Source organism: Lampetra planeri, chromosome 52 (genome assembly GCF_965212315.1).
Source record: "Lampetra planeri chromosome 52, kcLamPlan1.2.h2, whole genome shotgun sequence".
In the NCBI taxonomy this organism is placed as follows: domain Eukaryota; kingdom Metazoa; phylum Chordata; class Hyperoartia; order Petromyzontiformes; family Petromyzontidae; genus Lampetra; species Lampetra planeri.
In genome coordinates, this window is record NC_136158.1 from 7,133,526 (window position 1) to 7,148,274 (window position 14,749).

General features: G+C 58.6%; 1 protein-coding gene across 2 annotated transcripts; it reads left to right on the forward strand.

Moving 5' to 3' along the window:
* The first annotated feature begins 2,796 nt into the window (after window positions 1-2,796).
* On the forward strand, window positions 2,797-14,658 carry TRMT5 (tRNA methyltransferase 5). Of its 2 annotated transcripts, none has more exons than XM_078617079.1 (6): window positions 2,797-2,883; window positions 9,467-10,215; window positions 11,602-11,726; window positions 12,187-12,426; window positions 12,853-13,708; window positions 14,486-14,658. In XM_078617079.1, the coding sequence occupies exons 1-6, from the start codon at window positions 2,870-2,872 to the stop codon at window positions 14,635-14,637; spliced, it is 2,136 nt and encodes a 711-aa protein (XP_078473205.1). In that variant the 5' UTR covers window positions 2,797-2,869; the 3' UTR covers window positions 14,638-14,658. The 2 variants fall into 2 exon arrangements, with proteins under 2 accessions (XP_078473205.1, XP_078473206.1); XM_078617080.1 differs by having other exon boundaries at window positions 14,489-14,658.
* Window positions 14,659-14,749: the final 91 nt, after the last annotated feature.

Here is a 14,749-nt window from a genome sequence, read left to right on the forward strand (position 1 = left end):
CCGTGCGGCGTGCCCTGCCTGGCTGCTCCACATCGTCAGAGTCGCTCGCCGCTCCATCCCCAGGGGTCGGACGATAGAGTGGGCGGCTCACGACGGGAAGGGCCGAGAGCTCAAGCCCTGGTTGGGGGGAGCCACTCGGCCCATCACCCACCCCCCCCCATCCGCTGTCAATGAACCCGACGTGTTCATCCCCCTTCCCACTGCGCCCCGCAGAGCTGTAGGCAGGAGCAGGGCAGGCGAGGCCTCAATGCTCATGTGGAGCAGCAGAAAGCTGCTTTGTGGACCGTCACTCGGTGGGGTACAGCCGGGGCAGGGCTCGGCAGCCGACACAACAACAAGGGGAGACGTTGGTTTCGAAATCGGTTAAAAAAAAAGAACGACTCGATAAACCTCGAGCCGCCATGACGCCCTTGTGATTGCGAGACGGCGGCGGCGGCGGCTCAATACATGAACAACGAGCCACCAACGAGCCACCAACGAGCCACCAACGAGCCGCAAGCAGCAGCAGCCTCCGGAACTGCAGGTTGCCAAACGCCTTGCACATGGTACATTGGACTTGAATTGTAAACTGGACTTTCATGGTAAACTGGACTCCCATGGTAAACTGGACTCCCACTGTAAACTGGATTCCCATGGTGAACTGGACTTTAATGGTAAATTAGACTTTTATGGTGAACTGGACTTTCATGGTGAACTGAACTCCCATGATTAACGGGACTGCTATGGTGAACTGGATTTTCATGGTCAACTGGATTCCCACGGTAAACTGGACTTTTATGCTAAACTGGACTCCCATGGTAAACTTGACTTTCATGGTAAACTGGACTCCCATAGTGAATTTGTCTGTTACGTTAAACTGGACTTCCATGGTAAACTTAAATATTCATGGTAATCTGGACTCCCGATTGTAAAGAGGACTCCCATGGTAAACTGGACTTCCACCGTAAACTGGAATTTCATAGTAAACTGGACGTGGGTTTTCCTCCACATAAGCACTAGCCCGTGTCACTCAGCCACTCGCCCATAAGCTCCACCTCTTCTCGAGCCCGTGCCTTGCCCGCTTAGCCCCCTCTATGCGGCCAAACAGAAGCTGCTTGGGCATGCGATGGCTGCTGGGCCATGCGGGGCTACGTGACCCAGCCAACGCAGCCTCGCTTGGCCGGAGGAGCTCACCGATGGGACCGTGTCCAGATCTCTCAAGGATCTGCGAGCTCCCCACACAAAGTTCATTTATTAGGTATAGCCCTGTGAGCCATTCGGCTCTTGAATCGGGTGCAACCGCAACAAAAACATGAACAAGAAAACATCTTAAAGTGACTATGTGCGAACAGAAAAATCCTAGAAAAGACAGCACAATATTGTAGAAAAAAATCACCGTACACCAAACCCTGTGCAAATATCCCAGTGGGATACAAGTCAAACAACAACAACCACAAGACAACTTAGATTAAGGCCATCAGTCTAACTCTACTACAACAAACAAACATGGCCAAACCAAAAAACTTCGAAAATCACCAAAATAAAGCCATAAAAGCAATGAAACAGTGGTCATAGGAACTGTGACCGAATTTTCACAATAAACGACGTAAACAACATGTACTACCAAACTCTGCAGCCATAGCTGGCTGCATGAGTCACTCCACAACAGTAGGAGCATCAGTCGGAGTGTCAACAATCCAGCCTGCAGGTTCAACCCAGGATGGATCGTAGCCAGGGCCAGCCTGAATGCTTCTAACCGGCGCAGACGTTTCACAAAGCGCAGTAGAGAAGGGAGGGCATTGACCGTGGCCGACAAGACCCTGACCCCCACCCCCCTGTCCACCACGGGAGGAGCTTCGTGTGGAGTCAGTTTTTATAGATTTCTTTTTGTGATTTCGAAAACGTTTTGGTTTAGCCATATTTGTTCGTTTTAGTAGAGTTCGACTGATAACTTTAATCTAAATTGTCTTATGGTTACTAATAGGGTTTTCCCCCTTTTTTCTGGCAACAAAACTGACACCTTTTGCAAGGAATCATGTTTACATTAACCACAATACTTGCAGTCAAATGCAAACAAAAAACAATACTCTGGTAATGTATGCATTGTCTTTGAAACTGATTGGTCCACACCAGAGACAGCTTTCTTTGGAGCCTCGTTTCATATGGTGTTCGACCAGATGACGCCAAAAGGCGCCTTGTGGTTAATGTAAACATGATTCCTTGCAAAAGGTGTCAGTTTTGTTGCCAGAAAAAATGGGAAACCCCCTATTAGTATATTTTGGTACTGGCAAAAGAGGTCCCATGATGTCTTATGGTTGTTATTGTTTGACTTGCATCCCACTGGGATTTTTGCACACAACATTGATCTACGGTGCTTTTTCTGGAAGTCTTTGCAGTTTTTTCCTGGATTTTTCTGTTGCGCGTCGTCACTTTAAGATGTTTCTTGTTCACGTTTTTGTTGGTTGCACCCGAGTCAAGAGCCGCATGGCTCACGGGGCTACACCTAATACATGAACTGAACTAATTGGCTGAAAACATCTTAGAAGGGGAACGCAGAGCTTGGGCAGTTTGCTCAAATTTGAATCAGTATTGAGACCGGAGGAATCTGATGAGCTATGAAGCTCTTTTTCACAGGTGTCCAGTAGCAGAGCGTTACAATCTCAACATAGTCGTCGTTTTCTTCACGAGTCTGAAGATGCACCGCTGATGATGTCATTGCTTCCGAACGCTTTTCGTCAATGTCACGATGACGTCATTCCCCCCTCGCGTTCCGATGACGCCGCGCGGTGACGTTGCCCCAGAATGTGCTGATGACGTCGCCGGAAAGCAGAGACCCTCCCCCTATCTCTCGCAAGTGCCGACGGGACCGGAAGTTGTGGCATTCGCTCAGATGACGTCACTGAGGTAGGCAGCGGAGCGCGCGGCGCCTCGAAGTCCGCTTGGAAGAGAGACGTGGGGAGTGGCGGGAGAGACGTGGGGAGTGGGGGGAGAGATGTGGGGGGAGAGACGTGGGGAGTGGGGGGAGAGACGTGGGGAGTGGGGGGAGAGATGTGGGGGGAGAGACGTGGGGAGTGGGGGGAGAGACGTGGGGAGTGGGGGGAGAGATGTGGGGGGAGAGACGTGGGGAGTGGGGGGAGAGACGTGGGGGGAGAGATGTGGGGGGAGAGACGTGGGGAGTGGGGGGAGAGACGTGGGGAGTGGGGGGAGAGACGTGGGGAGTGGGGGGAGAGACGTGGGGAGTGGGGGGAGAGACGTGGGGAGTGGGGGGAGAGATGTGGGGGGAGAGACGTGGGGAGTGGGGGGAGAGATGTGGGGGGAGAGACGTGGGGAGTGGGGGGAGAGACGTGGGGAGTGGGGGGAGAGATGTGGGGGGAGAGACGTGGGGAGTGGGGGGAGAGATGTGGGGGGAGAGACGTGGGGAGTGGGGAGAGAGACGTGGGGAGTGGGGAGAGAGACGTGGGGAGTGGGGAGAGAGACGTGGGGAGTGGGGGGAGAGAGTGGGGGGGGGGAGACGTGGGGAGTGGGGAGAGAGACGTGGGGAGTGGGGAGAGAGACGTGGGGAGTGGGGGGAGAGACGTGGGGAGTGGGGAGAGAGATGTGGGGAGAGACGTGGGGAGAGAGTGGGGGGGGAGACGTGGGGAGTGGGGAGAGAGACGTGGGGGGAGACGTGGGGAGTGGGGAGAGAGACGTGGGGAGTGGGGAGAGAGACGTGGGGGGAGACGTGGGAAGTGGGGAGAGAGACGTGGGGAGTGGTGGGAGAGACGTGGGGAGTGGGGGGAGAGACGTGGGGAGTGGGGGAAGAGATGTGGGGAGAGAGACGTGGGGAGAGAGTGGGGGGGGGAGACGTGGGGAGTGGGGAGAGAGACGTGGGGAGTGGGGGGAGAGACGTGGGGAGTGGGGAGAGAGACGTGGGGAGAGAGTGGGGGGGGAGACGTGGGGAGTGGGGAGAGAGACGTGGGGGGAGACGTGGAGAGTGGGGAGAGAGACGTGGGGAGTGGGGAGAGAGACGTGGGGGGAGACGTGGGGAGTAGGGAGAGAGACGTGGGGAGTGGGGAGAGAGACGTGGGGGGAGACGTGGGGAGTAGGGAGAGAGACGTGGGGAGTGTGGGGAGAGACGTGGGGAGTGGGGAGTGAGATGTGGGGAGAGAGACGTGGGGAGAGAGTGGGGGGGGAGACGTGGGGAGTGGGGAGAGAGACGTGGGGGGAGACGTGGGGAGTGGGGAGAGAGACGTGGGGGGAGACGGGAGGAGTAGGGAGAGAGACGTGGGGAGTGGGGGGAGAGATGTGGGGGGAGAGACGTGGGGAGTGGGGAGAGAGATGTGGGGAGAGAGACGTGGGGAGAGAGTGGGGGGGGAGACGTGGGGAGTGGGAAGAGAGACGTGGGGAGTGGGGGGAGAGACGTGGGGAGAGAGATGTGGGGAGAGAGACGTGGGGAGAGAGTGGGGGGGGAGACGTGGGGAGTGGGGAGAGAGACGTGGGGGGGGAAAGTGGGGAGAGAGACGTGGGGAGAGAGACGTGGGGGGGGGAGACGTGGTGGGGGGGAGACTTGGGGAGTGGGGAGAGACGTGGGGGGGGAGACGTGGAGAGAGAGGGGGGAGACGCGGGGAGAGACCGCGGCCCCTCAAGTCTCGGTCTTGGTTCCCCTCCGATCCCCGCTCCGCACGTGGCGTCTGAACCTCCCCTCTTGGAGTTCCCCTCGGTGGAGTCGGCCTATCTGGGTGGACCCGGTGCCGGGTGGAGACTTTGAGTAGCGGAGAGGCAAAGGCGGCCGGGCGCGGTGCTGCCGTGCGCCATGATGCTCGCAACCAGCACGTGCCCCAACAGCAGGCCACGCGGGCCTACACGGGGGGCCTGTGTGTGTCTGTGGTGGGGTGTGTGTGTTAGTGTGTGTGTGTTGGTGTGTGTGTCTGTTAGTGTGTGTTGGTGTGTCTGTTAGTGTGTGTGTTGGTGTGTGTGTTGGTGTCTGTGTTGGTGTCTGTGTTGGTGTCTGTGAGTGTGTGTCTGTGAGTGTGTCTGTGAGTGTGTGTCTGTGAGTGTGTGTCTGTGAGTGTGTGTCTGTGAGTGTGTGTGTTGGTGTGTGTGTGTTGGTGTGTGTGTGTTGGTGTGTGTGTGTTGGTGTGTGTGTGTGTTGGTGTGTTGGTGTGTTGGTGTGTTGGTGTGTGTGTGTTGGTGTGTGTTGGTGTCTGTTAGTGTGTGTGTTGGTGTCTGTGTGTATCTGTGTTAGTGTGTCTGTTAATGTGTGTGTTGGTGTGTGTGTTAGTGTGTGTGTGTTGGTGTGTGTGTTAGTGTGTCTGTGAGTGTGTCTGTTATTGTGTGTGTTGGTGTGTCTGTTAGTGTGTGTGTGTTAGTGTGTGTGTGTTAGTGTGTATGTTAGTGCGTGTGTTAGTGTGTATGTTAGTGTGTGTGTCTAGTTAGTGTGTCTGTTAGTGTGTGTGTTGGTGTGTGTTGGTGTGTGTCTGTGAGTGGGTGTGTGTTAGTGTGTGTCTGTGAGTGTGTGTGTTGGTGTGTCTGTTAGTGTGTGTGTTGGTGTGTCTGTTAGTGTGTGTGTGTTAGTGTGTGTGTGTTAGTGTGTCTGTGAGTGTGTCTGTGAGTGTGTGTCTGAGTGTGTGTGTTAGTGTGTCTGTGAGTGTGTGTGTTTGTGTGTGTTGGGTGTGTGTGTCTGTGTTGGTGTGTTGGGTGTTGGTGTGTGTGTGTTAGCGTGTGGGGAGTGGTGGTGTTGCGGTTAGCACGCTGCACTACAAATCTGGTGACCCGAGTTCGATTCCCACTCACGGCCAGCACCAGCGACGATTATCTTAACCGGTCCTGGGCCTTCCCCTAGGTCGACTCGGCCTCAAACGAGTACCTGGTGCGGTGTGTAAACATCTCAACTGGGGAGACAAAGGTGGCCGAGTGTGGTGCCGGCCACCCACCCCCTCGTGTGCCGTGCCGATCTTCATAGGTGCTCACAGCAGTCTGTTGAGGCTGCACGGGGCAGGATCTTTGTGTGGGTAGGGAGAGACAGGGAGAGACAGAGAGAGGAGCACGGGGACTAGAGGATGGTCGAGACGGCCACGAAGGGAGACCTTACACCCGTAGAGATGGAGCGATAAAATCAGGATCTGTATTTAGAGTGGCAGAGGAGGAATCCGCTGAGCTACAACGCTCTGTCACAGATGTCCAGAAGGGACGGGTGGTCCGCAAGGTACAACTCGGCAGAATCTGTATTTCTGCTGGAGGAATCTGATGAGCCATAAAGCTATTTTTCATAGATAGGAGTGCAAAATAGAGAAAAGGTCAGCAAGTCACGGTGTAAGAACATATGAATAAAGTATACACGTGCAGATTGCATAAGTACATAAATCATCTCGAGTGTGTGCCACGAGATTGTCGCAGCTCACGGACAGTGGCGACGGTTTCGTGAGGGGGACTTGGGCCCAAGGGTCCAAATCGTCGAGTGACCAGAAACAAACAGCACTGTTATCAGAGTTGTAATGGATTCGAGGTTATGAACCCGGGTCGTGCATTGAGCGAGGTGGTTGTTGTAGTTGTTAGAGCTTGGGGAGTGGTTGGCGTGACCTGTAGTGGTGGTGATTGCGTGTGCGTGAGGTCTCCGAATCAGTAGAGCAGCATAATCTTTTCATTGGCTGCATTGTAACGCTGCGATGTGGAAGCTACCTGGTCTTTCGCTCCACACGAAGCTTCCGGTCTCCTCGGTCACAATCATACCCCCCCCCCTTCTCTATGCTTGTGAAACGTGAACCTTTCTAATGGAACATCCGCGCCATTTAGAAATATTCATGCTGGCCTGCTTACGATCCATCCTGTATTTAACCAGGCTGGATTGTGTGTGGAGCTCACAAATCCTTGACAGATCTGGACACAGTCCTATCGGAGAGCTCCTCCGGCAGGCGAGGCTGTGTTGGCTGGGTCATGTAGCCCGCATGCCCAGCCACCGCATGCCTAAGTAGCTTCTGTTTGGCCTGATAGAGGGGCTATACGGGTGCAGCATGGGCGGGAGAAGAGATGGAGCTTATGCGATACATGAGGATGCGGAGCTGAATAGACTTAAATTTCGATTTAAAGCTTTCGTGACTGCAGGGTACGGTGTAGACCCGTGTGATGTAAGAGAATAAAGTTTAGCTGGAAGCATATTATATTTTTTGCGACCTAGAATTGTAATGTATTACTTACTGTTAGTAGCTCAGCTTATTGGAGAGTATATTTAGTATACTGATGATACTATGTGGTTTATACTTTAGTTGTTTACGTGGTGGTTTAGTTACTGCAGCTACATACTATTAACATTCCTTCCCTTTATTAATGCTACCCCTATCCCCTCCCTTTGATGCTGCTAATCCTGCATAATGCACGGGCATAATATGACTTTAAACCCCTCGCCAAACCTATGCATTTCACAAGTAGTACTAATCGCATATATGCATTTCCCATAAATATGCTAAATTCCTCTTGATATGCAAATTATTTTGTCAAGGCGCTCTTACCCCCCTCCATCCCAGCTTAAATAGACGCTCCAAGCCTGGATGGTGTCATTCAGTCATCTCGACAGACCTGTTCTTCACCTGAAGTCGGTTGCTTGCGTTGTGGCCGAAACGTCGTGAGAATAATTTTATTATGTTTTATTTTTATTATTTTATTATTTCCATTCTACGTGACTTTACCGAAAGAACCAAGAAGCTGAATAGACTTGCCGATGACCGGTACCAACGGTGTCAAGAACGGCCTCTGTGGAGAAGGCTCGTGAAGGATGCTGCTACAGAGGGCAAAGGAGCGACGCTCACAACAATGAGCGGAGCGCTGGGCGGATAAAAAACAGCACGTTGTCACAGTGGGGGGCACAGGTGGTGCATCTGCCAGTTATCCCAGCCAGTCAACCTATGACACTTGGGTGTGTTCCGTGACCTCCTGCCAGCGAGCCTTCGACACTTCACCACCTCAAAGTGCAGATAGCCTAGCAAAAGCAATGTGATGTCACCACTACTTAGTGGCAAATATTAGTTGTTGTGAGTATTGTTGTGGGGAGCGATAGTGCAACGGTTAGTGCCCTGTGCTATGAACACAGCGACCCGAGTTCAATTTCCGCTGACGGCCAACACCATCTTAACCGGTCCAGGGCCTTCCCTAGGTCGACTCGGCCTCAAACGAGTACCTGGTGCAGTATGTAAACATCGACACTTGGGAGACAAAGGCGGCCGGACGTGGTGCTGGCCACCCACCCCGTCGTGTGCCATGCCAGCCCACAACAATGAGCAGCAACAATCTGATAATTGTTTTTTTACCCTTTTATCTGGCAACAAAACTGACACCTTTTTTACGAGGAGTCATGTTTGCATAGACCACAATACCTGCAGTCATAATGCAAAAAAAAACATAACTCTGATAATGTATGCACTGTCCTTGAAGTTGATTGGTCCACACCCGAGACAGCTTTCCTTAGAGCCTTTTGGCGTCATCTGGTCCAACCCATGTGAGACTAGGGTAAAAAACAATTATCATATTTTTTACTGGCAAATGAGGTACCAATGGCAGCAACAGTCTGTTAAAGGTATAGGGGAATCTATGTCTTGTGTTGTTGTGACCTGGTGAGTGGGTGGGTGAGTGTGTAGGTGCAGGGGCGGTTTCTTCATTAGGGCGATTGGGCGACGCACCACCAATGTCATTCAACCACAGAGTCACGCTAGCCGTCACTGTGCCTCTGGATATAGTCCAATCAGCGTCATGCTACGTTCTGTGGAGTACCGCCTCTTTTTGGGCGATTTCCCTCCAGCTGAGAATCGCCCCGAGTGGTCCCATAGACTTACATTCAAAGATGTTTTTTTTCGAACGGGGGCGCTGCAATGCATTCTCTATGGCTTCCGGGAGGGCTCGCCCTAACGTGCTTACGTCATCATACGTGCTTACATCATCATACGTAAGCACGTTTCATCCAACAATATAATTTGTCGCCACCTAGTGGAATCTTTAATAAAAGAAACTTGAGTGGTTTGTTTTAATAGTGAGTATAGAAACAAACAAGATGTATTGTAAGAGTCACTTTATTTTTCATTAATATTAAAGAAGTGAAGTTGCCTTTACATGCTTAAGCTGTTAATTTATCCATTGCATGGGTGGACCTTATCCTTATCAATCATCCAGACATTTGCCCCCCCTGAGAGATTTTGCAGGAGCCGCCACTGTGTAGGTGTGACTTTTAGTGCGGTGAGTGTGGGTGGGTGAGTGTGTATGTGGATGAGTGGGTTGGTGAGTGCGTGGTTGTGACCTGCAGTGTGGTAGTGATGGATGAAACGACAGGTCAATGCCTGGTATCGACCTCAACACGGGTGGAGCAATCGAGCGTGAGAAGCTCACGGCCACCACGGCAGTGGTAGTGATAGTATTGGTAGCGACCACGGCAGTAGTGGCAGTGGCAATAACCGAGTAACCGGGAGACGACGGTAGATCGTAGCCGGAAGCGGCGTCCGCTAACCGCGCGTCTCCCCCCCGCCAGAGCCCTCGGCAGCCGCGCCCACCACCTCCTCACCCGCGGGTCCACCCACGTGGCCGTCCACCCTCCCTCTTCGTCCTCCTCGTCGTCCACCCGCCCGGCGTCGGCCCGCACCTCCTCCTCCGCCACCGTGGGAGCGATGACGCAGGCCGACAACCGGGCCAGCTGCCTGGAAGGCGCCGGGCATTTCGCCCCGCCGCGCGCCGTGCGCGGCATGACGTCGCTGGACCGCGCCGCCTTCTCGCGCCGCGTCACCGTGCCGGCCATCGTGGTGCCGGCCGCCGCCGTCTCGCGCCTCATGCGGCTGCTCAGCGCCCTCTCCTTGCGCCGGCCCGGCGTGCGGCGGGTCGTGGACGCCGGCGTCGTCGCCGCCACCGCCGGCGCCGGCAAATCCGAAGCGGGCGACGCCGCCGCCAACGACGACGCCGCCGCCAACGACGACGCCGTCGACGCCGAAGTGAACCGGCGTGGCGACGGCGACGGCCTCAAGTACATCCTGCTGGACCCGGTGAGGACGAGCGTGGGAGAGGAGCCGGGCCCCACGCTGCGCGAGGCGCTGGGTGCCTGCGGCCTACCGCTGGCACGGCCCGCGGCCTACGACCTGGAGCTGACCTACGACAACTTCCGCGCCGAGGAGGTGCTGCGCGCCGTGCTGCCCGAGGGCCGCGAGGTGCCCGCCGCCTTCAGCCGCCTCGGCCACATCGCTCACGTCAACCTGCGCCAGCACCAGCTGCCGTACCGCCACCTCATCGGTGAGCGCGGGCGGAAGCTCGGCCCGCTCGGCTGGCTCGGCTCGCTCGGCTGCCTCTGTTCTCTCGGCTGCCTCTATTCTCTCGGCTCACTCGGCTCACTCGGCTGCCTCTGTTCTCTCGGCTCACTCGGCTCACTCGGCTGCCTCTGTTCTCTCGGCTCACTCGGCTCACTCGGCTGACTCGGCTCACTCAGCTGAGTCGGCTGCCTCTGTTCTCTTGGCTCACTCGGCTCACTCGGCTGCCTCTGTTCTCTCGGCTCACTCGGCTGACTCGGCTCACTCAGCTGAGTCGGCTGCCTCTGTTCTCTCGGCTCACTCGGCTCACTCGGCTCACTCGGCTGCCTCTGTTCTCTCGGCTCACTCGGCTCACTCGGCTGCCTCTGTTCTCTCGGCTCACTCGGCTCACTCGGCTCACTCGGCTCACTCAGCTGACTCGGCTGCCTCTGTTCTCTCGGCTGACTCGGCTGCCTCTGTTCTCTCAGCTCGCTCGGCTGCCTCTGTTCTCTCGGCTCACTCGGCTCACTCGGCTGACTCGGCTCACTCGGCTGAGTCGGCTGCCTGCCTCTGTTCTCTCGGCTCACTCGGCTGACTCGGCTGCCTCTGTTCTCTCGGCTCACTCGGCTGCCTCTGTTCTCTCGGCTCACTCGGCTCACTCGGCTGCCTCTGTTCTCTCGGCTCACTCGGCTGCCTCTGTTCTCTCGGCTCACTCGGCTCACTCGGCTCACTCGGCTGCCTCTGTTCTCTCGGCTGACTCGGCTCACTCGGCTCACTCGGCTGCCTCTGTTCTCTCGGCTCACTCGGCTGACTCGGCTCACTCGGCTCACTCGGCTGAGTCGGCTGCCTCTGTTCTCTCGGCTCACTCGGCTGACTCGGCTCACTCGGCTCACTCGATTCGCTGGGCTCGTTGGGCTGGCTTGGCTGGCTCGGCTCCCCGCAGTCGCTCGGCTCGCGAGCGTTGCTCGCCCAACGGCTCGTGCAGCCGCTTGGGCCGTTCGCTCGTGAGACCGTTCACTCACTCGCTAACACCACTTGCCCCAACAGTCTATCGAGGCTACACGGCGGATCTTTGTCTGTGTGTGGGTAGTGGTTGGCGCGCTCCGCTACGAACCCGGCGACCCGAGTTCCGATTGACACTCACGGCCAACAACGGCGACGATTATCTGAACCGGTCCTGGGCCTTCCCCTAGGTCGACTCGGCCTCAAATGAGTACCTGGTGCGGTGTGTAAACATCGACACTGGGGAGACAAAGGCGGCCGGATGTGGTGCTGGTCAATCGCCCTCTCGTGTGCCGTGCCGGCCTTCACAGGTGCTGCCCCAGCAGTCTGTTAAGGCCACACCGGGGATCTTGGTCTCTGTGACTGGGTGTGTGTGTGTGCGCATGCGCAGGTCAGGTGATCATCGACAAGAACCCGGGCGTGACGACGGTGGTGAACAAGGTGGACATCATCGACTCCACCTTCCGCAACTTCCACATGGAGGTCCTCGCGGGGGATGGCAACCTCGTCACTCAGGCACGGGGGGGATGGGTGGGGAAAACCTCGTCGTGTGCGCGGTCGTGTGTGCGCGCGGTCGTGTGTGCGCGTGCGCGCGGAGCGACGCTCACAACAATGAACGGAGCGCCGGGGCGGTTCAGACGCAGCGAGTTGGCACAGCGGAGGGGGCACGAGCGGCGCATCCGAAGGTCATCGCAGTCGCTCGGTCAACCCACTGGCACCTGCCGGGTCTGTCCCGCGACCTGCCAACGAGCCTTCGACACTCCACGTCACCTCGAAGTGCACACGGCCTGGCACGAGCCCCGTGCTGACGTCACCGGCACAAAGTGGCGAATGGCGGTTGTCGCGAGAGTGTGTGTGAGCAGCGATAGCGCAACGGTTAGTGCGCTGCTCTCCGCAACACGGCGACACGATTCCCGGTTCTCGCTTTGTGTTGCGCTGCGCGCGTGACCTCTCTCCTCCTGCGCCCTCCGCCCAGGTGAGGGAGAACGGGCGGACCTTCGAGCTGGACTTTGCTCAGGTCTACTGGAACCCGCGCCTGGGCACGGAGCACGCTCGCGTGGTCTCGCGCCTGCGCCGCGCCGACGTGCTGCTCGACGTGTTCGCCGGCGCCGGCCCCTTCGCCGTGCCGGCGGCGCGCCGCGGCTGCCGCGTCCTCGCCAACGACCTGAACCCCCACGCCGCGCGCTGGCTGCTGCGCAACCTCCTCGTCAACAAGGTGGGCTCCGGCGGCAGCGTCGTCGTCTCTCGCTCTCGCCACGACCGCCGCGCCGTCTCTCCGCACCGGGACGGGCGGTGACATTCGCGCGCCGTCGTCCGCCGACGACGTTTACGGCCACCGGTGCCCGGAGCCCCGTGCCCGTTTATGTTTTCCCAATTTTTGTTTGTGAACGTTTCGCCCCGGAGTATCCCCCCCGCCCCTCCGGTGGGTGCGTCACGGGGCGGGGAGGGGCGTTGTTACGGTTCACGCCGAGCGTCGCCGGGCAGGGCGGCCGCGTGACGAGCGGTCGACGGCCGCTTGCCTCGTCCCGTGCTGCTACCGGACGTCCGTGTACTTGGTGGCTCATCGGCATTTCTTGAGGACAAATGAAAAATTCTGATTCCGACCCTTTTTGTCTCCGACCGACGCCCGTTCGCGGCGAAGGTGCCCGGCGTTGACGTGACCACCGGGACGGGCGCCGGCGGCGCCGCGGCAGAGCCCGAGGGCGCCATTCCTGCCCCCCGCGTCTACAACGTGGACGGGCGCGCATTCATCCGCGGGCCCGTCAGGGACCTGCTGCTGCAGCTGGGTCGCGCCGCCCTCGCGATGGGCGGCGGCGGTATCGGTGTTGATGGTGTCAGTGGTGATGGTGTCAGTGGCGATGGTGTCAATGTTGATGGGGTCAGTGCTGGTGTTGGCGATGGTGTTGGCGATGGTGTCGGCGGTAGTGGTGTCGGCGTCAGCGGTGATGGCGTTAGTGACGGTATCGATGGCGTCGGCGCTGGTAGCGCGAGTGCTAGCAGTGTTATCGGTGACAGTAAGAGTCTCGGTATCGGTGACGCCGCTGCCGGTCTTGCCGTTGGCGCCCAACCGGCCATCCACATCACCATGAACCTGCCGGCGCTGGCGCTCGACTTCCTGTCGGAGTTCCCGGGGCTGCTGGCGGACGCGGAGGGCGGCGGCGCGGCGCTGGCGGCGGCGCTGGCGGCGTCGCACCGCGGCCCCACGGTGCACCTGTACGCGTTCTCGCGCTCGACCGACCCGGCCGCCGACGTGCGGGCGCGCGCCCAGGCGGCGCTGGGCGGCGCCGCGCTGCCCGCCGGCGGCCTGCACCACGTGCGCAACGTGGCGCCCGGCAAGGAGATGATGTGCTTCAGCTTCACGCTGCCCGCCGCCGTGCTGGCCGGGGAGAGGGCGGCGACGCCAGCGGCCGCGCCGGGCAATGGGCAGCAGCAGCAGCGGCGGGAAGAGGAGGAAGAGGAGGCGGCGACGGTGCTGGCGGCGCCTCCGGAGGACGCAGGTGATGGCGCCGGCCGGCTCTGCTGCGGCTCGTTCGCACACGGCACGGCGGTTCTCCACTTGAGGCCCCGTGCCCGCCGGTGGACGTTCCACATTCCTATGGCGGGGGGCTAAAGAGGGTTGGGGCGGAGGCGAAGGCCGCCTGTAACACAGCCGCCGTTGACTTCCCCACGCCAAAGCGGTGCTCGGGTCGGAGCTGGAGGGGACCGAGGGTTGTCGCTGCGACGTTACCCGACCGGGGGAGGGCTCGAGAGACCAGGATAGGATTGTCCTTGACGCGAGGGACCCAGGGCGTGGACGTTGAACTTCTGTCGCACCGTACGTACTGCCGCCAGGAGAGGGCGGACGGAGGCGGTGATTGCCGTGTGTAGAAACTCACCTTCGAGTCATTTACGGTGTAAATTTGGAATCTGGCGAATGTGTGGACCGCGACGCCGACACGCGGTGGCCTCCGCTCATGCCGACGACGGCTCGCCATGGCGACGGCTCACTATGCCTCACCGCCGCCATGGCGACGGCTCGCCACGCGTTACCGCCGCGATGGCGACGGCTCACTACGCGTCACCGCCGCCATGGCGACGGCTCGCGTCCGCATCACCGCCGCCATGGCGATGGCTCACTACGCGTCACCGCTACCGTGGCGACGACTCACTACACGTCACCGCCGCCGTGGCGACGGCCGCGTCACCGCCACCAAGGCGACGGCCGCGTCACCGCCGCCATGGCGACGGCTCACCACCGAGCGCCGGCTGACGTCCGTGCTGTCTCTCCTCTCCAGCAGGGGGGGCGCGCGACGAGGAGGGGGGCCGAGACGCCGTCGCTCCGGACGACGTCGAAGAGCAGCGGGACGGGGGGCCGCCCCCCAAGCGAGCGAGGACAGTCGACGACGGGAGTCCGGGGGGTCCCGGCGGGGTCACGACCTCCGCGTGACTCGGAGGCGGTGGGGGTAGGGGGGGGAGGTAGGGGGCGGGGGTGCGCGCGGTCACCCTGTTGTTTGTTGGGTACCCTGGGGGTCGGTGGGTCACACGGGGATGGGGGGGGG